We start from the raw sequence: 24712 nt of genomic DNA on the forward strand, positions 1-24712 counted from the left end.
CCCTTAGCCCTATTTTATTTTTATTTTTTTGTGGTACTGGAGGTGAAAACCCAGGGGCTTTCTACCTCCAGGCTATACTCCCAGACCTATTTTATGTTTTATTTGGAAACAGGGTCTCACTAAGTTGCTGAAAGCCTCACTAAGTAGCTGAGGCTGTCTTTGAACCCGTGCGATCCTCCTGTCTCAGCCTCCCAAGCGCGGGGATTACAAGCGTGCGCCACCACACCCGGCTTAGCCCTATTTTATTTTATTTTATTTTTATTATTATTTTTGGTACTGGGGTGGAACCCAGAGGCTTTCTACCTCTGGGCTATACTCCCAGACCCATTTTATATTTTTTATTTGGAAACAGGGTCTCACTAAGTTGCTGAGAACCTCACTAAGTAGCCGAGGCTGGCTTTGAACCCTCACAACCCTCCTGTCTCAACCTCCCAAGTACTGGAATTACAAGCGTGTACCACCATGCCCGGCAGCCCTATTTTATTTTTAGAAAGAGGATCTCTCTAGGTTGATGAGAGTCTTACTACTTGCTGAAGCTATCCTTGAGGCTCCGATCCTCTTGCCTCAGCCTTCTAAATACTGGGATTAGAGGCCTGCACCATCACACCTGGCTGGGCTGGGGATTGAACTCAGGCTGTGCTGCACTAAGTACCATCCCTGCATCTCCCCCTCCCCTTTTTAAAAAATTATTATTATCTTTTTTTGTGGTGCTGCAGATTAAACCCAGAAACATTCTACCTCTAAACAATACCTCTAGCCCTGTTTTATTTTATTTTGAAATAGGGTCTTACTAAATTGTGGAGGGCCTGGCTAAGTTGCTGAGGCCATGTGCTACCACACTCAACTCCCAGCCCCCCCCTTTTTTTTTTGACAGAGTCCTCATAAATCCCTGAGGGTGGCTTAGATCTTCCAGTACTCCTGAGTAGCTGATACTATAGTCATGGGCCACCCTGGGCAGCTGTTACTATATTTTCTGATTGATTGTTAATGCTGTGTGTGTGTGTGTGTGTGTGTGTGTGTGTGTGTGTGTGTGTTGAATGTGTGGTATTGGGGATGGAACCCAGGGGTCTTCTACCTCCAGGCTACAACCCCAGATGTATTATATTTTTTATTTGGAAATAGGATCTTGCTAAATTGCCGAGAGCTTCACTAAGTTGCTGAGGCTGGCTTCGAACCTGGGATCTGCCTGTTTCAGCCTCCCAAGCACTAGGATTATAAACGTGCACCACCACATCTGGCTGATTGTTAATGTTTACATTAAATTCTTGTGCCTATTTGGGGGGGGGGGTGTCTAGGGATGGAACCCAGGGGTGTTCGGCCTCCAAGCTACACCTTCTGCTCTATTTTTTATTTTTTATTTTGAAACCGGTCTCACTGAGTTGCAGAGGGCCTCACTAAGTTAGCTGAGGCTGTCCACAAACCGCGATCCTCTGGTCTCAGCCTCCCAAATGCTGGGATTACAAGTGTGTGCCACCAGACCCAGTTCTGTGCCTATATTTTGAAAAGTTCTTATGGCTTAAAAAAGTCAGTGAGCAGGGCATGGTGGCGCACGCTTGTAATCCCTGCGATTGGGAGGCTGAGACAGAAGGATTGCATAGGTTCGAAGCAGCCTCAGTTACTTAGTGAGGCTCTCAGCAACTTAGTGAGACCCTGTTTCCAAATAAAATAGAAAATAGAAAATAGGTCTGGGAGTATAGCGCAGAGGTAGAAAAGCCCCTGGGTTCCATCCCCAGTACAAAACATAATAATAATAATAATCAGTGAATGACTGTATGCATTCTAGTTTAGGGGGAAAACAAACTAAACAAACTATAGCCAACTATATTTTCTTATGTATTTTTTTACAATTTTATTATTTGTTTATTAATTTATTATTTATTTTTTGCTGTATTGGTCCTGGGGATTGAATCTAGGGGCATTCTACCTCTGAGCTACATCCCCAGACCTATTATTTTAAAACAGGATCTCACTAAATTGCAGAAGGCTGCACTAAGTAGGTGAGGCTGGCTGTGACCTGAGATCCTCCTGTGTCACCTCCCAAGTACTAGGATTACAAGTGTGCACCACCACGCCCAGCTTGTTTTTCATTTTGATACAGGGTTACATTGATCTTTCAAGTATCCTCTTGGGATCCTCCTGCATCAGCCTTCTCAGTCATTGAGATTTCAGGCATGTGCCACTGTGCCAGGCTCTAGCATATATCTCTTGAAGACAACTTTTAAAATATATTCAACATAGCCAGGCATGGTGGCACACGCTTGGAATCCCTGCACTTGGGAGGCTGAGACAGGAGGATCGTGCAGGTTTGAAGCCAGCCTCAGCTGGCTTAAAAGACCCTGTTTCCAAATATAAAATAGGTCTGGGAGTGTAGCCCAGAGGTAGAAGGCTCCTGGGTTCCATCCCCAGTACCACCAAAAAAAAAAAAAAAAAAAAAAATCTATCTATCTGTCTATCTATCTATTCAACATAAACCGGGTATGGTAGTGCATTCCTGTTATCCCAGTACTGGGGAGGCTGAAACAGGAGGACTACAAGTTCGAGGACAGTCTCAGCATTGTAGCAATACTCTCAGCGACCTAGCAAGACCCTGTTTCAAAACAATAAATAAAAAGAGCTGGGTGTGTAGCTCTGAGTACTGAAATAAATATTCAACATAATTAACAATTCATTATTCTCGTGGCCTACAGAGTGTTGAGATTTTCTTAGTTGTCTCACAATTTGAAATGCTTTACTTGTGCCAACGGCTTGGTGAATTTTCAATGGCTGTGAAGTCCTTCTTTGGATGTGTGCTGAAATGCTCAGTCCCTGCCCTCTCCGGGGATGGGGTTGGGGAAGAGGACTTTTGGTCTCTACTAAGATTTAATGAGTTCGGTCAAGTGAGTCAGTGGGGTTGGGAGGTTGTATGGGACGTGGGAGCATTTGTGGGGGAGACAAGAGTGGTCTTAGAAAGGAGAAAGTGGTCCGGACGGGCTCTTGGCCACTTTGGCAGGATTGAGAGTCCTCGGCCAGAGGGCTTCTGCAAGTGGGAGAGACCTGCCTGAGCCTAGAGTGCACGCTGGGAAGAAGCCCGCCTCTGACTGGCTTGCTTCAGAACTAACAGTGATAATTGTGCTTTATTTTTATTTCTACTGATATTGACATATCTTGGTTTCTTGTGTTGCTGGGGCTTGAGCCCAGGGCCTCCAGCATGCCAGGCAAGCACTCTCCCACTGAACTGGGCTCATTCTCTGGGGCAGATTTTCTTTGTCCTCATGTATCTGCTGCCCAGGACGATCACTTAAGCCAGGGGCAGGTAGTGATTATGGACGAGTTGGGAAATCTTGGGAAAAGTCAGCATCTCCTGATCCTGGTCTTCGGCAGAATTTTAATTTTACCCCAAAAGCTTTGCATTAGGCAGGGATCTCGGTGGGGGGATCAGGGCCCTTGCTGTTCTGTCTCCATCCCGAGATTGACCAGGTGCACGTGTAAGCCCTTTTATCACAGAGCAGGAGTACAGTCTTATCTGTATAATCTGAAGAGCTTGGAAAACGACTGACTGCTTTCCGCCACAGGTAAAGCAAAGTGCTTTAAGTTGTCTGGAAGTTTTACATCTTTTGATCTGATGCTGTGACCTAAATAAGAATGAGGAAGGGGGAGGCAGCCTGTGTGGACAGTGGAGTGTGGTTGAAGCTAGAGGTATACCTTTCTAGGAGCGCTTCTGGGAAGACGCAGGCTGGCCCCTACAGCCGAGGCCCCTGGCGCCAGATGAGGTCCCTGGACGCTAGATATGACAGATGGTGTTGGTGGCAAGCCTTCATGCTCCCAGGCTGGCATGATGCCATCACACGGCAGCCAGCGCTCACAGCCAACCCGGGGAACACGGTGCAGCCGTGTCTGGGGGACTCTTGGGTTTGTGGAAATGTTGATGTCCAGCAGTTGAGGCCAGTCACTCACATGCAGGAGTGATGAGGTGTGGCGACATTCCTCAGGGAGGGGGGGTATGTGCTAGATTCTCACACAAGGGGTCTGAGGAAAATATCCTCCACACCATCAACCTACATAAACCTTTGGAGTCGTTTCATAGCTGCATAAGAGTATGGCCCATCACCCACCAGCCCTCCACCCACCCGGGTGCCTCTCCTTGTGTCGCCCTAGACCCAGGGCTTGTCCCACAGCTAGTTTGATGGAAGGTGACAGCTGTCCATCATCCTTGTCCATTCTGGAGTCTGAGGGAGTTCTACCAGGAGCTCCAAGGAAGGAGTAGAGAGAGATGCCAGGAGAATGTGGTGTTGTCCTGGGAAGGCAGAGGGCTCCAGGGGGGCAGTACAGGCCTGTAAGCTCTTGTTTATTCAGGGTAGACGTCGAGTATATCAATGCTTTCCTACTGTGCCTGGTACATATCTACAGGTAAGAACGGTTGTCGTTTTCTTGCTCTTTGGCATCATTTTCATCTTCTCCAGTCATTATTGCAGTTTTTTTTTTCTCACAGGGGGTGTTAGGGGATCAAATCCAGGCCCTTGTACATCCTGGGAAAGTGCTCTACCAATGAGCTACATCCTTGGCCTTTTTAATTTTTTTATTTTGAAACTGCATCAGGCTAAGTTGCCCACGCTGGCCTGGAACTTGTAATCCTCCTGCTGGGGCCTCTCTAGTGGCTGGAAATGCCAGGGATTACAGGCAAGTGCCAATAGCTCCTGGCATGTTTTCTTTTTTCTACATTTAAGTTTACATTGGAAAAGGATTTTCAGATATGGTCCACTGCCTGATTTTGTAAATGAAGTTGTTTTTTTTTTTTTTTTTTTTTTTTTGCAGTACTGGGGATGGAAACCAGGGGCATTCTACCTCCGAGCCACACCCCTGGACCTATTTTTTATTCTTTACTTTTGAAACAGGGTCTCACTTAGTTGCAAGGGGCCTCACTAAGTAGTAGCTGAGGCTGTCTGCAAACTGCGATCCTCCTGTCTCAGCCTCCCAAATGCTGTGATTACAAGCGTGTGCCACCACGCCCGGCTTGTAAATAAAGTTTTATGGGAACACAGCCATGATCATCTCCTAACAGATGGACTATGGCTATTTTTTTCCCCATAGTGGCAGAGTTGAGTACTTAGGACAGACTGGATGAGCCTCAGGCCTGAGTACTTTACTGAGGACTCTTGAGTTCTTCTCCCACCAGTCCTGGGCTGGTGCTTAGTCCAGATTGCAGGCCCCTTGTGTCAGTCATTTTCTTACTGGGCAAAATTTGTGGCAGAGGGAGGTAATAGAAAATAAATTAATACATTATCAATTAGTAAGCAGGAGGAGAAGAGACAGGGAGGAGGGGTGAGAAATGGAGGGTTCATCCAGGCAGCACTAAGCTTCTCCTGTGTCTGTGTCCAATCAGCCATTTGTGTCCACCTTCCGCCTCTGTGGTTGCTCCTTTTCCCCAGGGAGGCGTGCAGCTGCCCCTTCTCTACACCTGCCCCATCACTTCTCAGCCACTGCCTTGGGCTCTGCTACCTGTGAGTCCCAGGGCAAGAGCTGCCTGGCCCGAGAGCCTGGGGAGGGGTGTATCTGGAGGTGTGTTTGGGCGTACATGGCCGTGTTAAGAGGCTGAGAGGGGGGTTGAAGAGAAGCGATGTGAGGGGGGCTGTTTCTTCAGCCCCCCCCCCCCCCGTGGCATGCTTAGCAGTTTGCACTTGATCCATCGGCAGTGAATGTAACTGCAGGATTTTAAGGAATGTGGTCACTTGCACATTTTTTTAAATGATGGCAGTGATAGGACCCCACATAGGCCAGCCTGGACAATCAATTGCATTTATTATTATTATTTTTTTGGTGGTACTGGGGGTGGAACCCAGGGGCTTTCTACATCCAGGCTATACTCCCAGACCTACTTTATATTTTTATTTGGAAACAGGGTCTCACTAAGTTGCTGAGAGCCTCACTAAGTAGCTGAGGCTGGCTTCGAACCTGCGCGGTCCTCCTGCCTCCGCCTCCCAAGTGCGGGGATTACAAGCGTGCGCCACCACGCCCAGCCTAATCAATTGCATTTTAAAGCCTGGTAGATGTTGAGGACTGGGAAGGTTTGCTAAATGAAGTAAAATAATTGTAATTAATTTTACAATTCAGTAGTTCCACCTTTCTTTGCAGCAAGTTGTGTTTTATTGTTACTGCCAACACTAATCATACATTTTCTCTAATATAATATAGACTCATCAACTCTTTTGTTCATTAATTTCAAATTTAAATGGTAAAATAGTATTTTCCTGAGGTAAATTACTTTACTTGTGGCCAAGGAGCACATTTCCTACTGGATTATGTGTTCATATATTTAGCAGCTGGGCATACAAATGTTTAGGCAGAAGCCTTAGGCAAGAGATTCCCGTAACTAAACCAGGATATGGAAAGGAATTTTAACTGCTCTTATCTGCTTCTGTAATCTGCTTCTCTGAGAAAGGCATGAGGAAGAGTCTTGATCGCAAGATAGCATCTGAGTAAAGTCTCTTGTCCATTCCAAATGAACACCTGGCATTTGCCAAACGATGAGATGATTTTTAAAACCATGAAAGCCTGACTTTTCCATACCCCTCCTACTTGCAACCAAGGGGCATAGAAGGCGGCTAAAAATGACATTCCAGGCAGCAGTAGAGCGTACTGCTTGTCCCGGCCTGCCAGTAAATAAAGTGACCACTTTGGCACTTTCAAGTCTGGCATGTCTCTCTGGGTTACTTCAAAACAAAAGGCTTCACAGGAAAATAGTTCCAGTCCACTTACCTTAAAACATAATAAGATTATCGGACGTGGTGGCACATGCTTGTAATCCCGGTATTCTAATCCACACGCTTGGGAGGCAGAAACAGGAGGATAGCGCTGGTTCGAAGCCAGCCTTGTTGGCTTAAGAGACCCTGTTTCCAAATAAAAATATAAAATAGGTCTGGGAGTGTAGCCCGGAGGTAGAAGGGTTTCCAGGAACCCCAGCACCACCAAAAATAAAAAATAAAAAAAAATAAATAAAATAAAAATAAAATAAAATAAATTGAGCAGTTTGTATTTTGATGCTTGCCGTCCTGCTCCTGTGACCACAGCCTGGTGTTGCTATGTGCAGGAAGGACTTATGTGAATGACGTATTCTGAATGTTGTAAGTAAACTTTTAAGTAAATAATGTTGGTTATGGAATTGAGTTTTGTAATATTTACTGCTTATTAAAGTGTAAGGATGTCTTCGTAGTTAAAAGAAAACGTGTAAACTAGTTGTTATAACCAATTCGCAGTTCTGGAGGCTCAACGTTCAGGTGCTGGCAGATTTACCGTCCGGGGAGGTCTGTTTCCGGGCCCATGGGTGCTGCCTCCTCGCTGCGGGCGCACGTGGTAGAGGGCTAAGGGACCTTCCTGGGGTCTTTTCATAAGGGCACTGGTATGCTTTAAGAGGGTTCTACCTGCCTGACCTAATCACCTCTCAGATCAGAGGAGCCACCTACTCTAATACCAGCACATAGGGGGTTAAGATTTTCAAGTGTGAGCTGTAGAACACTCTTGGGCTCAAGTCCCAATACCACGGGGTGGGGGGAGATTTTTACACACGAATTGGGAGACGGCAAAATAAGCATTCAGACTGCAGCAGAGCTCTCGGGGACCTGCCCCACAATCACATTCTCAGCCGGCTCAGGTAGAACCAGAAGTCTACATCTCAAGGTTAAGTTTCAGTGAGGAGGTCCGCATCCTCCAATGCTAGGTTGTGGGAATTTTGTATTGTTTAAAGGGAGTGGACTGAAGGTCCAGATCTGCTGGTCTTGAAAGTGAAATGTCTTCCACAATCCCCCCCCCCCTGCAACCTGCTGTGTCCTCCCCACTGTCTGCTATTTGGCACAATCCACTTTTGTGCTTAATAATAAATATTTCCACCTGCTTCCGTAGAAGCGCATGCACTGAATTCAGAGCCACTGGTGTCCCCGTGGGGGTCGCAGGGTTGGGGGAGAGGACTACCGCCCCTGGGCTCTGGCCGCACAGGGCGCAGTCTCCGCTGACGCCGCCAGAGGGCGCCAGTCCACAGTGTCCCGGGGCTCAGCAGAGGGCGCGGCCAAAGCCGGGGTTGGAGGGAGGGTGACCCTCTGGTTTCCCAGGCAACCATGTCAACTTCCGGTCGTTACAGCTGTTTTGGTTGGAGCCGGGCCGCCTTTCCCCCACGTGACCAGCTCAGGGATTGTGCAAGATGGAGCGGCGGTGTCCGCTCCCTACCCCGCGGGCGCGCTCCAAAGTCCGCCTCCCGCAGGCCCTGGGTGGAGAAGGTCCGGTGCCGGCGGCCGGCGGGACCTGGGGGGCTGCAGGCGGGGGCCCAGAGCTCCGAGGGGGCGCCGGGACGCTGGGCGGCGACCAGAGCGCCTCGCCGGAGCCGCCAAGCTGGAGCCGGAACGGGAGCCGGCGCTGCGCCGGGCCGGGCGGCGGCGCTTCCAGGCCGATCCGTGGCGCTGGGTCTGCACCGCGGTGCTCTACGCCGCCTTCCTGGGGCTGGTGAGCGCGGGCTGCGCCCCGGGGGGACAGGAGCCTGGCTTTCCCCCTCGAGTGCCGCCTCGGCCTGCGCAGTGCCTGGCTTGGGCGCCTTAGTTTACCTGCCTGGGCTTCAGTCCTCCGAAAAGCGGTACAGTTCTCATTGTGGAGGGTTACTGTCCAGTGCAGAATTGGTTTTTCCGTGTCATCCAACTACAGCAAACCTTCCTAGTCTCCTTGGTGTGATGAAGAGACACAAAAGGAGTTGCTCCGTCTTCAGCCACTGCCTTCCATATAGACTGTGATATTACAGAATTATGCTTTTTCTGGTATATCCAAATACAGCCAACCGCTTGATTTTGCAGATAGGACGTGTGCCTAGAGAGGACGGCGACTCCTTTTGATCTCATAGTGGGTTAACTGGATCGCGCCAGGAACATGGCTTACTTTACTCAAGATCCTTTAAAACTACAGGCCTCAGACACTTAAATGTTCTTTTTTGGAGCAAATTGCAGAATTAGAAATGCCTTTGGCCACACTTGTGGACTGCCCTCAATTCAGTACTTGTGGAAACTTTCCTCTTATCATTGGGTAACTATGATCCTGGGGTGTTGGGAGGTTGTGCCCTGGAGGAGCGCCACCTGTGGTCTTCTAGCATCTCCAAGCCTCACTTAGGTCTTAGAGCTGTTTTGACTGAGGGGGGGGGGGTCACTCCAGATGCTTGGCTGTTACCTGCGGGTTCAGTCCTGTGGGGGGCAAGTCCACTAGCGGTCGGGGGCCTCAGAAAGATGGGACAAAAGGCAGGCGACGTTCTGCAGATTCTTATCTGCAGCGGTTCTTTCCCCTCTATGAATTCCTTAAGTTTTTAGTTACGATGCTTTGGAAAAGAATCTGAGGTGGACAAAGGCTTCTTGAGCCAATGACACTTTATTACGAAAACCCCAAGAAATTTATACCCTTCACCAGTAAAGTTAAGAGAAAGGGGGGCGGGTGTCTTTCAGCTGGCTGTTGGCCTTTGAAGAATTAACTTCTGTTTCTCTCCAAGGTCTTGCAGATAAGCAGCTCCAGGTGGCAGCCTCCCAGAATAGACAGGAATAGTCAAGGCTTGGGAGCTTCTCGGGGAACCTTCTTTAACTTTTCCTGGAACTTTTCATCTTTTGGGCTCAGTTCATATAACGAGTGTGGGGAGATGTGGTAATTCAGGTGTTGGCATCTTATCTTCTAAATCTGAAAGCTTAAGCATACTCACAACACAGTTTGGTAGACAAAATACCGCAAATAACACCACAAGGTTCTTAGTTCTAATTGTCAGATGTATTTTCTTAATTGCTGAGCACTCTTCTTTAGACAACAAGCCTATTAAAAGTCTACTTATCTTTAATAATCCACTTCCCTGTCACAAACTCTCTGCAGTCTGCTTTTAACTTTCTAATTTCTTTCTTTCCCAGTTGGGACTTTCTTATGATAAGCTCTTTTTCATGCAAAAATGCTTTTCTTACTCTTACGGTATTTCTTTTCCTTCATACATATATATTTAAAATGTCTGTCCTTTATTTTGTAATATTTATTTCTAATTATGCGGCCAGTTTTTCTATCTCCTGGAATGCTCACACTGAGGTAAAAGTTAACAGTCTTTTTCTTTGGGTCTATTGTATTTGGGCAGCTAAGTTGTTTCTTTAAGGTCACACACAAAGTTTTTCTCTGTCTCTAGGCAGGATTTGCCGGAGTTAACGATGAAGGTCGGAGGCCATTTGTGATTGCTGCGGCTGGGGTGCTTATCACAGTACCTGAATTCTGGCCAGTTTCTCATTATTGTTGAGCAGAGCCAAGGACGTTTAGACAAATTATTAGAGAGTTTATTTCCACGGACTCAGTTTCTTTTTATAGTCCTAATTTCACATCACTGGAGCAATTCGTGTAGAAAGTTAAAAGGAATAATAGTGAAGGGTATCTAAAAGTGGGGGGTACTTTGGCCAGAGACGATACCTCCTTCTCGGGGCGTTTTTGCCGATTTAACTATGTGGAGTGGGGTCTCAACACATAGATGCCGAGGCAGCAGGATGTCTTGGCACTTGGCAAGCCCTCATTGTGTGTCAGGACATAAGCGCAGACATAAGCCAATGTGATGGCGGTGCTCTAGGGCAGTGCAATTAGAATCAATTATCTTTGAAATGTAGACTAATTAGAAACTTTTTTTTTCCCTCAAGAGTCCAAGAAATTTCCTATGAGAGCTAACAGCTACTTTAAAAAGGTTAGATAAGGGGTTTTTCCCTCTCGGGGACTCCCTCCCCTTTGGGGAGCTTTTCTCTCACTCGTAGGTCGCATTAGCCTTGAGAGAAGGCAGAGTGCAATTGAGGGCACGTGGCCCAGGAGCCACTCGGGTAGTGACCTGAAGGCCTCTGCTGGACATCAAGGCCGACCAGGGCCCCTAGGGGTGACCTGCACCTCTTTTCTGGCAGATCGTGTGGACTCTGGGAGAAAGCAGCTTGCAACTGAAGGCATTCGGCTTGGGCTACCCTCAAGTATTGTCCTGAAGGCAGCTGCTGGACTCCAGAGTTCCGACAGCCCCTTTGGGGTGTTCAGCCACTTTTCCCTATTCCCTGCTGCTTCCAATAAACTATTTACTCCCCTTAAAAAAAAAAAAAAGTTAGATAAGCCGGGCGTGGTGGCGCATGCTTGTAATCCCCGCGCTTGGGAGGCTAAGACAGGAGGATCGTGCAGTTTCGAAGCCAGCCTCAAGCTGGCTTACGAGAGATAGACCCTGTTTCCAAATAAAATATAAAATAGGTCTGGGAGTGTAGTTCAGAGGTAGAATGCCCCTGGGTTCCATCCCCAGTACCACCACCACCACCAAAAAAAAAAAAAAAAAGGCTAGATAAATTTATTTTAGCAGTTTTTTTTGCACAAAGACATGAGTTAGGAACCAGGCAGCACCTGAACCAGTAAAAGCTCTGAAAGCTCTCCCCAGGAACATGGGCAGCCCTATCAGGAGACGGAACAAGAGGTGCCCTGCAGAGGCAGCCTGACTGGCGGCAGCTCTGTTGCTGTCTCTGCACATTTCCAAGCAGTTTGCAGCTTGTGCTGGGCTGAAAGTTTGGTTGCTCAGCTACTTGTTCCAAGGATATGCTCTCAGGTTGCAGGTTGTTGGCAAATAGGGGGATATTACAAGCTGGGCGTGGTGGTATGCACCTGTTAACCCTAGTACCTGAGAGAGGTAGGAAAATCACAGGTTCAAGGCCAGCCTTAGCAACTTAATGAGATCCTGTTTCAAGATAAAAAATAAAATAGGGCTGGGAGTGTAGCTCTGAGGTAGAATGCCCCTAGGCTCAATTCCCAGTAACTACACACACACACACACACACACACACACACACACACACCACAGTTTCTCACATACACTGGCAGCTTTAGGACAATTTAAAATCCCCTGCCCCTGGTTTTGGCCATCCTCTCGATTTTGAGAGGTTGACTGGAACCTTGAACATTGGCTGCACTTTCTGCTACCAACATAACCGACTGGTTTTGCATAATTACGAATTCACAATATTGATTGACAAGTGAGATGGATGATTAGTCTTTCTTGATGTTGTTGTCTGTTTGATGGACAAAGGACGTCTGCATAAACACACGTCTGACTCCCAAGGGACGTGACACATTGGGAGACCGCAGTGAAGACTGTCAGGAGAAGAATACCAGGACACCAAAGTGCACTCCTTAACAGGCGTTCCACAGACCAAACACCAAAACAAACACTCTGAAGTCCATGCAATAAAGAGGATTTCAGTGTTCTTTGAGCCCAATTGGTCATAGTCTCTCGGGCCTGATAGTGATTAAAGTCCAGTGGCTGTGAATGGTCTGATTTAAAGAGGTATCTTTTTTATAGTTACCCTGGTAACACAGGTTATAGGAACCTGGAGACACACTAAACATGGAGATTGGAACAGCCAGGCATTCAGGATGCCGCAAGCTAACTGCCAGCTGCTCCCTTGAACAAAAACATCAGCGTTCCTTTCCCTGAGAAGTTTCCTTATTGGGTTTAGTGCACTTGAAACCAGGTCTCACTAGGTTGATGAATCTCACTACTCCTCAAACCTGTGATGCGCCTGCCTCGGCCCTTCAAGTCCTAGGATTATAGGGGTGTGCCCTCATGTCTGGCTCCAGCCCGTCTTTTAAATTGCTTTCTCTACTAGTGAAATTAAGGGAAAGTTAAGCACAACATTCAGTTTTGTTTAGCACCCCACACGAGCCCCCTTCACCTGAGGAGATCTAGGGGCTGTTCCACAAGTGTCATTTCTCACCCAGAGCCAGTGGCTTCCTTTCTGACCCTCTGGGAAGGCTGATTGGCTACAAGGTCCAAAATTTCCTCCAATTTACTGGTTAGCTTCAAATTCCATACAATCAGCACCCTACTGCTCCCAGGACTGAACAGCCAGGAACTGTTAGAGCTTTTCCTCAGTGGAAGCTAACTTAAATAATTTCCCTCACAGTTGGTGCTAATTCCGGCCTTTGATTATGAGAGATGTGGGAGATTTCAGGGAAGGCTCTTGAGAAGGCAGGGGCAAGACAGTCCAGACTGAAGATCCAAACCAGCTGGGGGGCAGACGAATGTATTGGCACAAGCTGGTGATCCCAGGACCTGGGAGGCTGAGAGGAGGATAAGAAATTCAAATTCAGATTCAGCAACGTAGGCTCTCAGCAATGTAAAGAGACCTTGTTTCCAAATAAAAAAGAAAAATAGGGCTGAGGATGTAGCTTGGAGGTAGAATGCCCCTGGGTTCAATCCCCAGCAAAACACACACACACACACACACACACACACACACACACACTCCCTCCCCACACACCCAACAAGGCCCCTGAGGCTGGACGAGAGCGCCCCCCAGTGGAGTCTGAGCAGAGGTCTGTCAAATGTGTTCTCCAGGAGGTCTACAAAGCTATGAACAAAGTCTAGTAGGAAAAGTAGAGGCACAGAGCCTCATTTTTGAGCATATATAACTTCCTTTAGTGGAAAAGGATCTTACCAAATTGGATGCAGGGACACATCCAAAGGATGGCTTGAAACCACACAGGTATCCCCAGGTTGGCGTGCAGGAAATAGACATTTTGAGGTTTTCTGTATTTAGCAGTACTTAGGCTGTGGTTGGGAGGCTCGGGCGCTGTTTGCAGCAGGGGGCAGTGGAGTTGGCTTTCCACCCTCCTGAGGGGCTTCGAGGTGAGACCCTGGGATCTTGGAGCATCACAGTGCAACTGCTGGACCTGGGGGCCTTGGCCACAAACCCAGCCATTGCTCTGGTCTCTTGCTGCAGTAGCCTTGGCCTTTGCTAAAGCCATTCGCAGGTCACGGTCCTTTGTATTTCTCTTAAGCAAAGGGAGGGGATTAGGCCAGCAGAAAATAGAGGAAAGGAGCAAAGATCAGGCTTTGGGATGGCAGAGAAGTCTTTTTTTTTTTTTGTACTGGGGATGGAACTCAGAGGCATTGTTCCTCCAAGATATACCTCCAGCCCTATTTTTTAGTATTTATTTATTTATTTTAATTTTTTTAAATTTTTTTGGTGGTACTGGGGATGGAACCTTTCTATATCCGGGCTACACTTCCAGACCTAGTTTATATTTTATTTGGAAATGGTCTCTTAAGCCAGCAAGGCTGGCTTCGAACTTGTGTGATCCTCCTGTCTCAGCCTCCCAAGCGGGGGGATTACAAGGGTGCGCCACCATACCCGGCTAGTTTTTTTATTTTTGAAACAGGGTCTCACTGAGTTGTGAAGGGCCTCGCTAAGTAGCTGAGGCTGTCCGCGAACCCTGATCCTCCAGTCTCCGCCTCCTGAATGTTGGGATTACAAGAGTGTACTACCACACCCGGCACGGAGAAGTCTTGATCCATGACCTTGGGAAAGCTGTCCACATCTAGGATGTCCTGGGCCTCTGGGGAGAAACCCCCCTGGTCAGCTTTACCTTCAGATTCCCAACAGGTGCACAGTTTCAGGGGTCTGCAGGGGCCTATTGGAACTGAGAGATATAGAAGCCAGATCCGAGGCCCTGACATTTTGCTGCAGAGAAAACCCCAGCACGGTGCCTTCCATAGAGTCAAGGACCATGAATTTCTGGTTTTTCCCAGAGAGCCGCTCTCCAGGCTGCAGATCCAGGCTGGTGTACAGAAACAGTGCCCCGAGCTTCCCAACTGACAGCCTAATTACTGCTAAATAAAGAAAACCTCAAAATATCTATTTCCTGTACACCGGCCTGGATCTGCAGCCAGGAGAGCGGCTTTCTGAGAGCTGTGGTTGTCATCTGAGAGTATGGAGTGGAGAGTTTGTTTTGATAAAATGCATGGAAGGAAGCCTTTCACTGCTGAGTCATGCCAGAATTTACAGTGGTAAATATGTGAAGTTCTTTTATAATGGGGTCTGGCATAGATAGGCCTTCCAAGAGCTATTTCACAAGGGGTCAGTCTGTGTTCTCCAGTGGGAGCGGAGCTCCAAGAGCTATTTCACAAGGGGTCAGTCTGTGTTCTCCAGTGGGAGCGGAGCTGATTGCCATCAACTTGTAATACCTCGACTAAGTCCGGGAGACTAAGTGAGCTTTGCTTAATGCCATGGCATTTATAGTATCTGTGTGTGTGTGTGTGTGTGTGTGTGTGTGTGTGTGTGTGTGTGTGTGTTACTGGGGATTGAACTTGGGCATTCTATCTGTGAGTTACACCCCACCCCTATTTTGTTTTTGTTTTTTTTAGTTTGAAACAGGATCTCATTAAGTTGCAGAGAGCCTCACTAAGTTGCTGAGGCTGGCAGTGAATCTTTGATCCTAGAATCTTTAAACTGTTTTACAACTTGTGCAGTGAAATGAGTACCCAGCCCTGGAGATTGCTCAGGAATACCTCACATAAAAAACACGCTTTAAACCACAGCCATGTTATCACATCAGCCTATCTGAACGGGAGAGCTTCTGTACAGCCAGAAAATGTGCCCTGAAGGTAGCACGTAATAGGACCTTTTGCAGGTGTTCAAATGATCTGGCAGGTGCTGGAAACATATCACTTGAGTTTTTTTTTTATTATTTTACCAGAATTGTGGGTTTGACAAACCAAACATTGATAAGCCTTTTGCGCAATTTTAGAACAGTTAACTCGGCAATGTTTTTTTTTTCCTTCATAATATGGATCATTTTGTCTCTTTCATGATAAGTCTTGGAGTGCCAACCTTTTAATCATGGAAGCTTTAAAGACTCAGCAAGGACCAGCCATCCATCCAAACTCACTGTGAATCTACCCTCAGCTTAGTAATGGAGAATATATATATATTTTTTTTTCTTTTTTTTTTTTCCCTGTACTGGGTATTAAACCCGGGGTACTTTATCATTTAGCTATATTCCTATCCCTTTTTATCTTTTATCTTTTTTTTTCTTGTGGTACTGGGGATGGAACCCAGGGGCATTCTACCTCCAAGCGACATCCTCAGCCCTATTTTTTATTCTTTATTTGAAACAGGGTCTCACTGAGTTGCAGAGGGCCTCACTAAGTAGCTGAGGCTGGCTGCGAATTGCGATCCTCCTGTCTCAGCCTCCCAAATGCTGGGATTACAAGCGTGTGCCACCATGCCCGGCTTTTATTTTTTATCTTGAGACAGGGCCTTGCTAAGTTGCCCAGACTGGCCTTGAACTTGTGATCCTCCTGCCCCAGCCTTCCTGGTATCAAGGAATGCAGACATGCCAGATTATGCCCAACTAGAAAACCTTGTTTTAAGAGCGAGGACCCAAATCTTGTTTCACCATTCACTTTAGATATTAATGTTCTTTTTTTATTTTTTTTGGTGGTGGTATTGGGGCTAGAACCCAGTGGCCTTCTACCTCCAGGCTATACGCCCTGCCCTTTTTATTTAGAAACAGGGTCTTGCTAAGTTGCTGAAAGCCTAAATTGCTGAGGCTGACATCAAACCTGTGATCCTCCTGTCTCAGCTTCCCAAGTACTGAGATTAATGGCTTACACCACTTACAGCTTAATGTTCAATTTTTAGGGAAACATCTACATTATTCTACTCTTAGCAAGTTTGGTCACACAAATATAATTCTTTTCACAGGATTCATTTTCCACACCCTTTCCATAACTTTCTTATCCATTCAGTTTTGTCCTGTATTTTTCTTCTTCTCATTTTAGAACAGCCAGTCATTTTACTTTGGGACAAAAAAAATTTCTCTATTTTTCCGTCATAAAACAAAGTATCTTCATATCCTGTGGCTCTTCATTACCAAGAGCACATCTGATCATCCTTGTATGGTTGCATATAGAGCTTTAAGAATTAATTTTAGTTTCGTATGGTAATTCGAATTCTGGTGACCAAAGCCGGGCATGGTGGCACACGCTTATAATCCCCACGTTTGGGAGGCTGAGACAGGAGGATCGCACAGGTTCAAAGCCAGCCTCAGCTACTTAGTGAGGCTCTCAGCAACCCAGTGAGACCCTGTTTCCAAATTAAATATAAAAAAATTTGTCTTGGAGTATAGCTTGGAGGTAGAAAACCTCTGGATTCCACCCCCAGTACTACCAAAAAAAAAAAAGAAAAAAAAATTCTCGTGACCTTAGTTTCCAGTGAACTCTAAGGAGGAAGCCATCGTGAATGTCACGGGGCGCTGTGTAGACCGGCAAATCTGAGAGGCACCACTTCAGAAGCGTGTGCTTCCTCATGGTGCATCTTGCTACTGTGGCACAGACGTGTTTACTAACAGTTCCAAATGTCTTTAGTAAGAAACTATAGGGGAGGCAAAATATTATTACTATTCCCTTAGGTTTTGGTTTTGCTAGCTCTAAGAAATTGTTATTTGTACAGAGTTTCCTGGGCTCCAACTTTCCATTCCTAATGGTAAGAAAAGGAACATATTTTGGCACAGGAGGCACAATCTTTTACATGAGATGTGTGTGTGTGTGTGTGTGTGTGTGTGTGTGTGTGTGTGTGTGTGTGTGTGTGTTACTGGGATTCCTGGAAACCCTTCTACCTATGGGCTACACTCCCAGATCCATTTTTTAAAATTTGGAGCCGGGCGTGGTGGCGCACGCTTGTAATCCCCGCGCTTGGGAGGCGGAGACAGGAGGATGGCGCAGGTTCGAAGCCAGCTGCGCTGGCGTAAGAGACCCTGTTTCAAAAATATAAAATAGGTCTGGGAGTGTAGCCCGGAGGTAGAAGGGCTTCCAGGAACCCCAGTACCACCAAAAATAAATAAATAAATAAATAAAAATAAAATTTGGAAACAGGGTCTCTTAAGCCAGTGAGGCTGGCTTTGAACCTGCACAATCTTCCTGTTTCCGCCTCCCAAGTGCGGGGATTACAAGTGTGCGCCACCACGCCCGGCTTACATGAGAATTTTTATCTTACGTCTATTTAACTCATTTGTTTATTTGTCTGCAATTTTGTTTGTTATTTTGCATTACAAGATAATATAAGCTTATCTTACCACTAAACCTATGTAGGAAAAGCTGTGCATTTATATTATATTTAATGCTGAAGATACACCTGTTTTATTTTTTTCACAGTACTGGGGATGTAACCCAGGGGCATCTACCTCCAAACTTTACCTCCAGCCCTATGTTTTAGTCTTTATTTTAAAACAAGGTCTCACTGAGTTGCAAAGGGCCTCACTAAGTAGCTGAAGATGTCCCCAAACTGTGACCCTCCTGTCTCAGCCCCCCCAAATTCTGGGTTTACAAGCGTGTGCCACCAAACCTGGCTCTTAATAACTTTCAATACAGAATTTTTGTGTGTGTGTGTGGTACTGGGGTTCCTAGAAGCCCTTCTACGTCTGGGCTACACTCCCAGACCTATTTTATATATATATTTTTTTATTTGGAAACAGGGTCTCTTAAGCCAGTAAGGCTTGCTCCGAACCAGCGTGATCCTCCTGTCTCCGTCTCCCAAGCGCAGGGATTACAAGCGTGCGCCACCACGCCCGGTGTATACAGAAAAATTTTAAGGTAGTATTAAAGTAAGAAACAGAAAGAAACAAACTGGGCGTGATGGCGCAAGCTTGTAATCTCAGCATTTGGGAGGCTGAGACAGAAGGATCGTGGTTAGCAGACAGCCTCAGCTACTTAGTGAGGCCCTTTGCAACTCAGTGAGACCCTGTTTCAAAATAACAAATAAAAAATAGGTATAGCTCAGAGGTAGAATGCCCCTGGGTTACATCCTCAGTACTGGAAAAAAAAAAAAACAGTAGCAATCTATGGTTGTAGTGTTAGTATTGTCACTGAACATTTTTTCCTTACCCCTGGGTGGTATCCCCATCATCATTTTTTTGCAGTTGATACAAATTAGCCAAATATTATTTTGTTTGTGAGCAAAAGATTTTGTCATTTTAAATTTCAGGGGATGACTGTTGCTATTCTGGGACCCACTTTTCAAGATTTGGCAAGAAATGTGAATCTCAATATTAGCAATCTTTCGGAAATATTTGTGGGTCGAGCTGTTGGATATTTGAGTGGCTCTGTGATTGGTGGAGTTCTTTTTGACTGCATGAATCGTTTCTTACTCCTGGGTAGGTAAACACCAATTTTCTTTATGGTTTTCAGTGAGTATACAACGTGTCATTAATATGACAAATAGAAACCCACAGAGTGGTTGACAGCTGAAGTGGGTGTAATTAAGGTGTCCTTCATGGAAGCTGGGTTTCCATAGTTACCGCTTTTACCTTGGCAGTTTCAGAGCATCTGTGCTGGGCCCTCTGGACACTTAGACCATTTCTGGGATGTACGTTAGCAACCTTTAGGTTCCTGACCTTCCCGGTAATGCAGGGACTATCTAGGATCACACGCTTAGAGCAGATCTCTTTGGACTGCAGAGATAGGACGAGCTCCTGGGACCTGCCGGGGCTCTGTGGGCTCTGTGGATGGAAATGAAGGGCGGTGGGTGGTGAGTGAGCTGAGGGATGCTCCGTTTCTGTCCCTGCTGCCCCATGTCAGTGATGATCCCGGACTGCCCCACCTCACCCTGGAAACAGAGGGCAGAGCTTTGCACACACTCTCCTTTGGAAAGCTGATGTGTTTAAAGAATGTGATAAAACTCCTTTGGAAGCAAGGAGAATGATTTATTCCTGATGAAATAACCTCTCTCTTATTTCCGAGCACACATACACATACACGTTTATGTATATAACAAAAATCTATATAAAGGCTGGGCATTGTGGTGCATACCCGTAAACGCCAGTGAGTGGTAACTTTGAATTTTTTTTTTTAATAGACCCTATTTCAAAGTAAAAATTTAAATAGGGCCGGGATTGTAGCTTGGAGGTAGAGCACCCTTAGGTTCAATCCCCTGTAACACACACACACACGCACACACGCACACACGCACGCACACTTGTAGAAGCTGCAGCTCTCATCATCTCATGCTTACCCAGTTTTAATTTTACCTTATTTTGCATTCTTAGACTTTATGGTGAATGCTTGACCCATACTCTGCCTGACTGTTTTTATAGTGGACTTTATCATCATTTTTCTCAGGGGTGTCAATGTTGGTGACCACACTGGGTCTTTATCTTACTCCTTTTTGCAAGACAGCAGTATTACTGATTATCATGACGTCTGTTTTTGGCGTTTCTTTTGGTGTTCTGGATACAGGTTAGTGAAATCCTTCATTGTCTCCTCTGGGATTGGGACATGACTGCCAGGAAGAGTAGAAAAATATGATATTAAACTGTCATTTGCGATCCTGTTGAAATGACCCAGACTTCTGGAGTGGGTCATGGGCTCTCCCGGTCAGAATCACCCCTCCAGTAGGTACTCCTCTTGCCAATTATGGTACCGATTTTTAAGCAGCCAACTATGAAAAGGATATAAAGGACTCTTTGTTATATGGGAGATTGTTGATTTACAGTTTTCAAATGTGGAAGGGCCCCTTCCTATAGCTAATTACAGTGCAGGTGAGTGAGCTTTCATTTCATGCTTTTATCATAAGAGGAATTGGTGGTTTAATAGAACAAGTTTGGAGCCATCATCTGACTGAACCAGTGACGCAGAGGCGCCATCTCCAGCTCCAGGTGCACTCTGGTTGGTGAGCTGAGCGGACCTGGTGGTGTGTAGTGTTTTTCCCGTCTTTGCTTTCTCTTACTTTCTCTCAGATGTTCTTGTTCTCCCAGAGAAGAGCTTTCCCCTCTGTCATCATATCTTTGACTACCTGCCGTATAAGATACGTGATAGGTGTTTAGTGTCAAGTCCAGCATTCTACGCCTCCCTGCCCTGGTATAGTGTTATTTGAGACACTGTGGAAATGTCTTATTCTGCAGGTTTTGGTTGCAGAATCATAGAGTTTCAATGAGGAAGGGGTCCTTCCACATTTGAAAACTGTAAATCTACAATCTCCCATATAACAAGAGTCCTTTATATTCTTTTCATAGTTGGCTGCTTAAAAATCGGTACCATAATTGTCATAGATATATTTATCTGAAGATATCCAATTAAAAACAAGACAGCCAAAGACTAAAATGCTTCTGGTCTTTTACCACGCAGGAGGTCAGACAGCTAAATGCAGACATGGGGAGGTGTTCTTGCTTCCCCAACTCCAGAGTCCTAGAGTGCTCAGGTTCCTGAATATGTGTGTTGCATCTGTTTTATAAATAAATAAATAAATAAATAATATTCCTCATGTGACTGATGATAGCAAATACAGAGCTCTAGAAATTTGGCCAGTATCTGGTGGTAAAATTTTGCCTAATCGATATTACATATTTAAAATAATTAAAGATAAATAGGTATATAAATATTACTTCACCATCTGATGTTAATACTGTTCTACAAAAAGCCTTCACTAATGTGCCTGGTTCTTGGAGGTAGGGGTTTACCAGTTGTCGCATTCCACTGCATAAGAGATGTCACAATACACAGTGCTCTGGTGGTAGTTTATTTATTTATTTATTTTAAGGGGAGTAAATGGTTTATTGGAAGGTAGTAGTTTAGAATTACTTAATCAGAGACTTGAATCAGGTGCAGTGTTTGATAACTTACAGAATTATGATACTGTAGCCAGGCGTGGTAGCATACACTTGTAATCCCCGTGTTTGGGAGACGGAGACAGGAGGATCATGCAGGTTCGAAGTCAGCCACTCTGGCTTAAGAGACCCTGTTTCCACATAAAAATAGTAAAAGATAGGTCTGGGAGTATAGCCCGTGGGAGTGTAGCCCAGAGGTAGAAGGGCTTCCAGGAACCCCAGTACCACAAAAAAGAAAAAGAAAAAAGAAAAAAAGAGAATTATGATACTGTAATAGAGATTTATCTTTCTTCTGACAGTAGAAAACTCTGGTTTATTGAACTGGGTCACTGTGTTTAACTTGACTCATTTCCCCATCTCTGATTGGCAGGTGCGAATGTCCTGATCTTGGCCATGTGGGGGGACAAAGGAGCCCCACACATGCAAGCCTTACACTTCAGCTTTGCCTTGGGGGCCTTTCTGGCTCCACTTCTGGCTAAGCTGGTGTTGGGCACAGCAGTGTCCACGGGAAACCACACGGAACCGGACTTTGCCCCTCAAGCCACCAACAGATCCCCTGAGGCCGACTCAGCCCCTCTGTTTGGAGTGCCTGACAACATGAACCTACTGTGGGCTTACGCTTTTATCGCCACTTACATTTTAGTGGTTTCTGTTTTTATGTTTGGCCTGTTTTGTAAGAAAAGCTCAAGGCAGGAAAAGTCAAAAGCATCTGCCCAGGGAAGCCGAAGAGCTGAGTACCACAAGGCCCTTCTCTGTCTGCTTTTTCTGTTCTTCTTTTTCTACGTTGGAGCCGAGGTAACATACGGCTCTTACATCTTCTCATTCGCAACCACCCACGTTGGCATGGGAGAGAGCGAAGCCGCTGGGCTGAACTCCATCTTCTGGGGGACCTTCGCAGCCTGCAGGGGCCTGGCAATCTTCTTTGCTACATGTTTACAGCCTGGAACCATGATTGTGTTGAGCAACATTGGCAGCCTGACTTCCTCTTTATTCCTGGTGCTCTTTGACAAGAGTCCACTTTGTCTCTGGATAGCCACCTCAGTGTATGGGGCCTCGATGGCTACCACGTTTCCCAGTGGTGTTTCCTGGATTGAGCAGTACACGACCATAAGTGGGAAGTCTGCAGCATTTTTTGTCATTGGCGGTACTCTGGGAGAGATGGCTGTTCCTGCAGTAATTGGAGTTGTTCAGGGACAGTACCCGGATCTGCCAGTAGTTCTGTATACCAGTTTGGGGTCAGCAGTATGTACTACTATTTTATTTCCTGTGATGTACAAGTTAGCCACCTTGCCTCTGGATCGCCAGCGAAAAAAGTGAGGACTAGAAATATCTGCCCTGAAGTAATGGGGTATGAGGAAGAGAAAAAGGGGAGGATGCAGAGAAATGGAGTGAAACAGATTTTAAAGCAGTTAAAATGAACGATGAAATAAATCATTTGTGATAGAGACGTTTACAAATATTTGGATGGAGCCCACCACTGAAGTCTCCAACCAGTTCCTCTCAAACGTGTTCATGACTGAATCTTCTCCTGTGAAGCCTCTTGCCAGAAGCCAGGACAAAATAGACTGACACTTAGAGAACACGGATTGCTTCCTGGCCGCCTTGAATATGTGCCATTTTTAAAGAAGCCAGAGCACTGTCTTAGTAGATTTTCAGCACGACTGGGTACAGAAATTTCTAGCGTTTATAACTTCTAGCAGAAGGTTCTAGCATTTATAACAAATGATAAAATGTTTTGTAATGTCCTGCTAATTCTCAGTCTTTCATAATCTGCCAAATGTCTTATATAGTAGAATCTTCTTATGAAGCTATTCTTTGCCATGAGGCTAACTAGGTAATATTTTATGATTTCCACCTTTCAGAGAACACACAGATGCCTTTTTTATTTGAGAACTTGTGTAGTGTTCTTAAAGATTAAAACCATGAGCAGTGGAATGAATTTACCAAATAGGTATTATCAGCCATCAATATTCTCTCTGGGAAGTTGGGGAAGGTAGTTTGATGAAAGCGCATTTTTGGAAATGGACAGATGTTCTTATTAATTGCCTTTTTTTAGCTGTGGTTGCAGCAAAGAATGCTAATAACTCATCTGATTTTTAGTATCTATGAAGGCAACACAGAGCAGAGCCCAAGAGCCCTGAGTTGAGGATGTGGCCCTGCCTCTGGCTGTGCACAGAGGCAGCTGAGGTAGGCCTCTTCAGCTCATCATCGGACCTGTGGTTCGAGAAATAGGAGTGAGATAATATCCAAATTAAGAACCTAAGGTTTTATAGTTGGTGTAAGATTTCTGCTAGAGCTGTCAATTCTTTATTTCAAATGAGAAGTAAAGCAAAAATAATTAGTAAGCTGGGGCGTGGTGGCACATCTTGCAATCCCAGTACTTGGGAGGCAGGAGGATCACAGGTTCATGGCTAGCCTCAGCACCTTAGTGAGGCCCTCTGTAATTTAGTGAGACCCTATTTCAAAATAAAAGAGGAAAACTGGGCTAGAGGTATAGCTCAGAGGTAGAATGCCCCTGGGTTCCATCCCCAGTAACACACACATACACATACACACACACACAAACACTTAAGTAGCTTTAGGTATGTTACTAATATGAATTCATACCAATTTAATATGCTCTTTATTGAATATGCTCTTTGCTTAATTTTTTGAAATATATTTTAGTGCTATATTTCATGGATCCTATGATATAGCATTTTCCCATACCTTTATTTTATTTTTTATTTTTGTAGTACTGGGGGTGGAACCCAGGGGCTTTTCTACCTCTAGGCTATACTCCTAGATCTATTTTATATTTTATTTGGAAACAGGGTCTCACTAAGTTGCTGAGAGCCTCACTAAGTAGCTGAGGCTGGCTTCAAACCTGCGCAATCCTCCTGTCTCAGCCTCCTAAGCGCAGGGATTACAAGTGTGAGCCATCATGCCTGGCTTTCCCATACTTTTAAATTCTTTGAAACAAGGTTTGTCTTGCAATCAATGATCATTTGACATTGTGAGGAATTTTAATTGATTTTTTGTACCATGTACATATGTAAAATTAGTTTGTTTTTTAACAATCAATATCTTAGAGTCAGTGATATATAGTAATATATTCAATTATGGAGATTATACTATGTATGCAGATTTTGTAAAGGAAAAATATTTTTAAATGCTAGTTAAATCTCTAGTTATATGTTCAAGTGCAGTTTGGAGATCCATGTTCCAACATTAGAGATGTTTCAGAGTTAACTACATTAGTAGTAGAGGTGCATATAGATCTTTTGGGGTGTGGTCTACCTCAGGAACAGAGACTGGGTCTGGT

At 45.4% G+C, this 24712-nt stretch overlaps 1 protein-coding gene across 1 annotated transcript; it reads left to right on the forward strand.

Moving 5' to 3' along the window:
- Positions 1 to 8445: 8445 nt before the first annotated feature.
- On the forward strand, positions 8446 to 22725 carry LOC308266066 (sodium-dependent glucose transporter 1C-like; the record flags this gene model as incomplete). Its single annotated transcript, XM_080700102.1, has 4 exons — positions 8446 to 8466; positions 18792 to 18960; positions 19925 to 20041; positions 21779 to 22725. The coding sequence occupies exons 2-4, from the start codon at positions 18795 to 18797 to the stop codon at positions 22723 to 22725; spliced, it is 1230 nt and encodes a 409-aa protein (XP_080556228.1). The 5' UTR covers positions 8446 to 8466; positions 18792 to 18794.
- Positions 22726 to 24712: the final 1987 nt, after the last annotated feature.

The sequence above is a fragment of the Muscardinus avellanarius genome (assembly GCF_963383645.1).
Source record: "Muscardinus avellanarius genome assembly, chromosome: 8".
NCBI lineage: Eukaryota > Metazoa > Chordata > Mammalia > Rodentia > Gliridae > Muscardinus > Muscardinus avellanarius.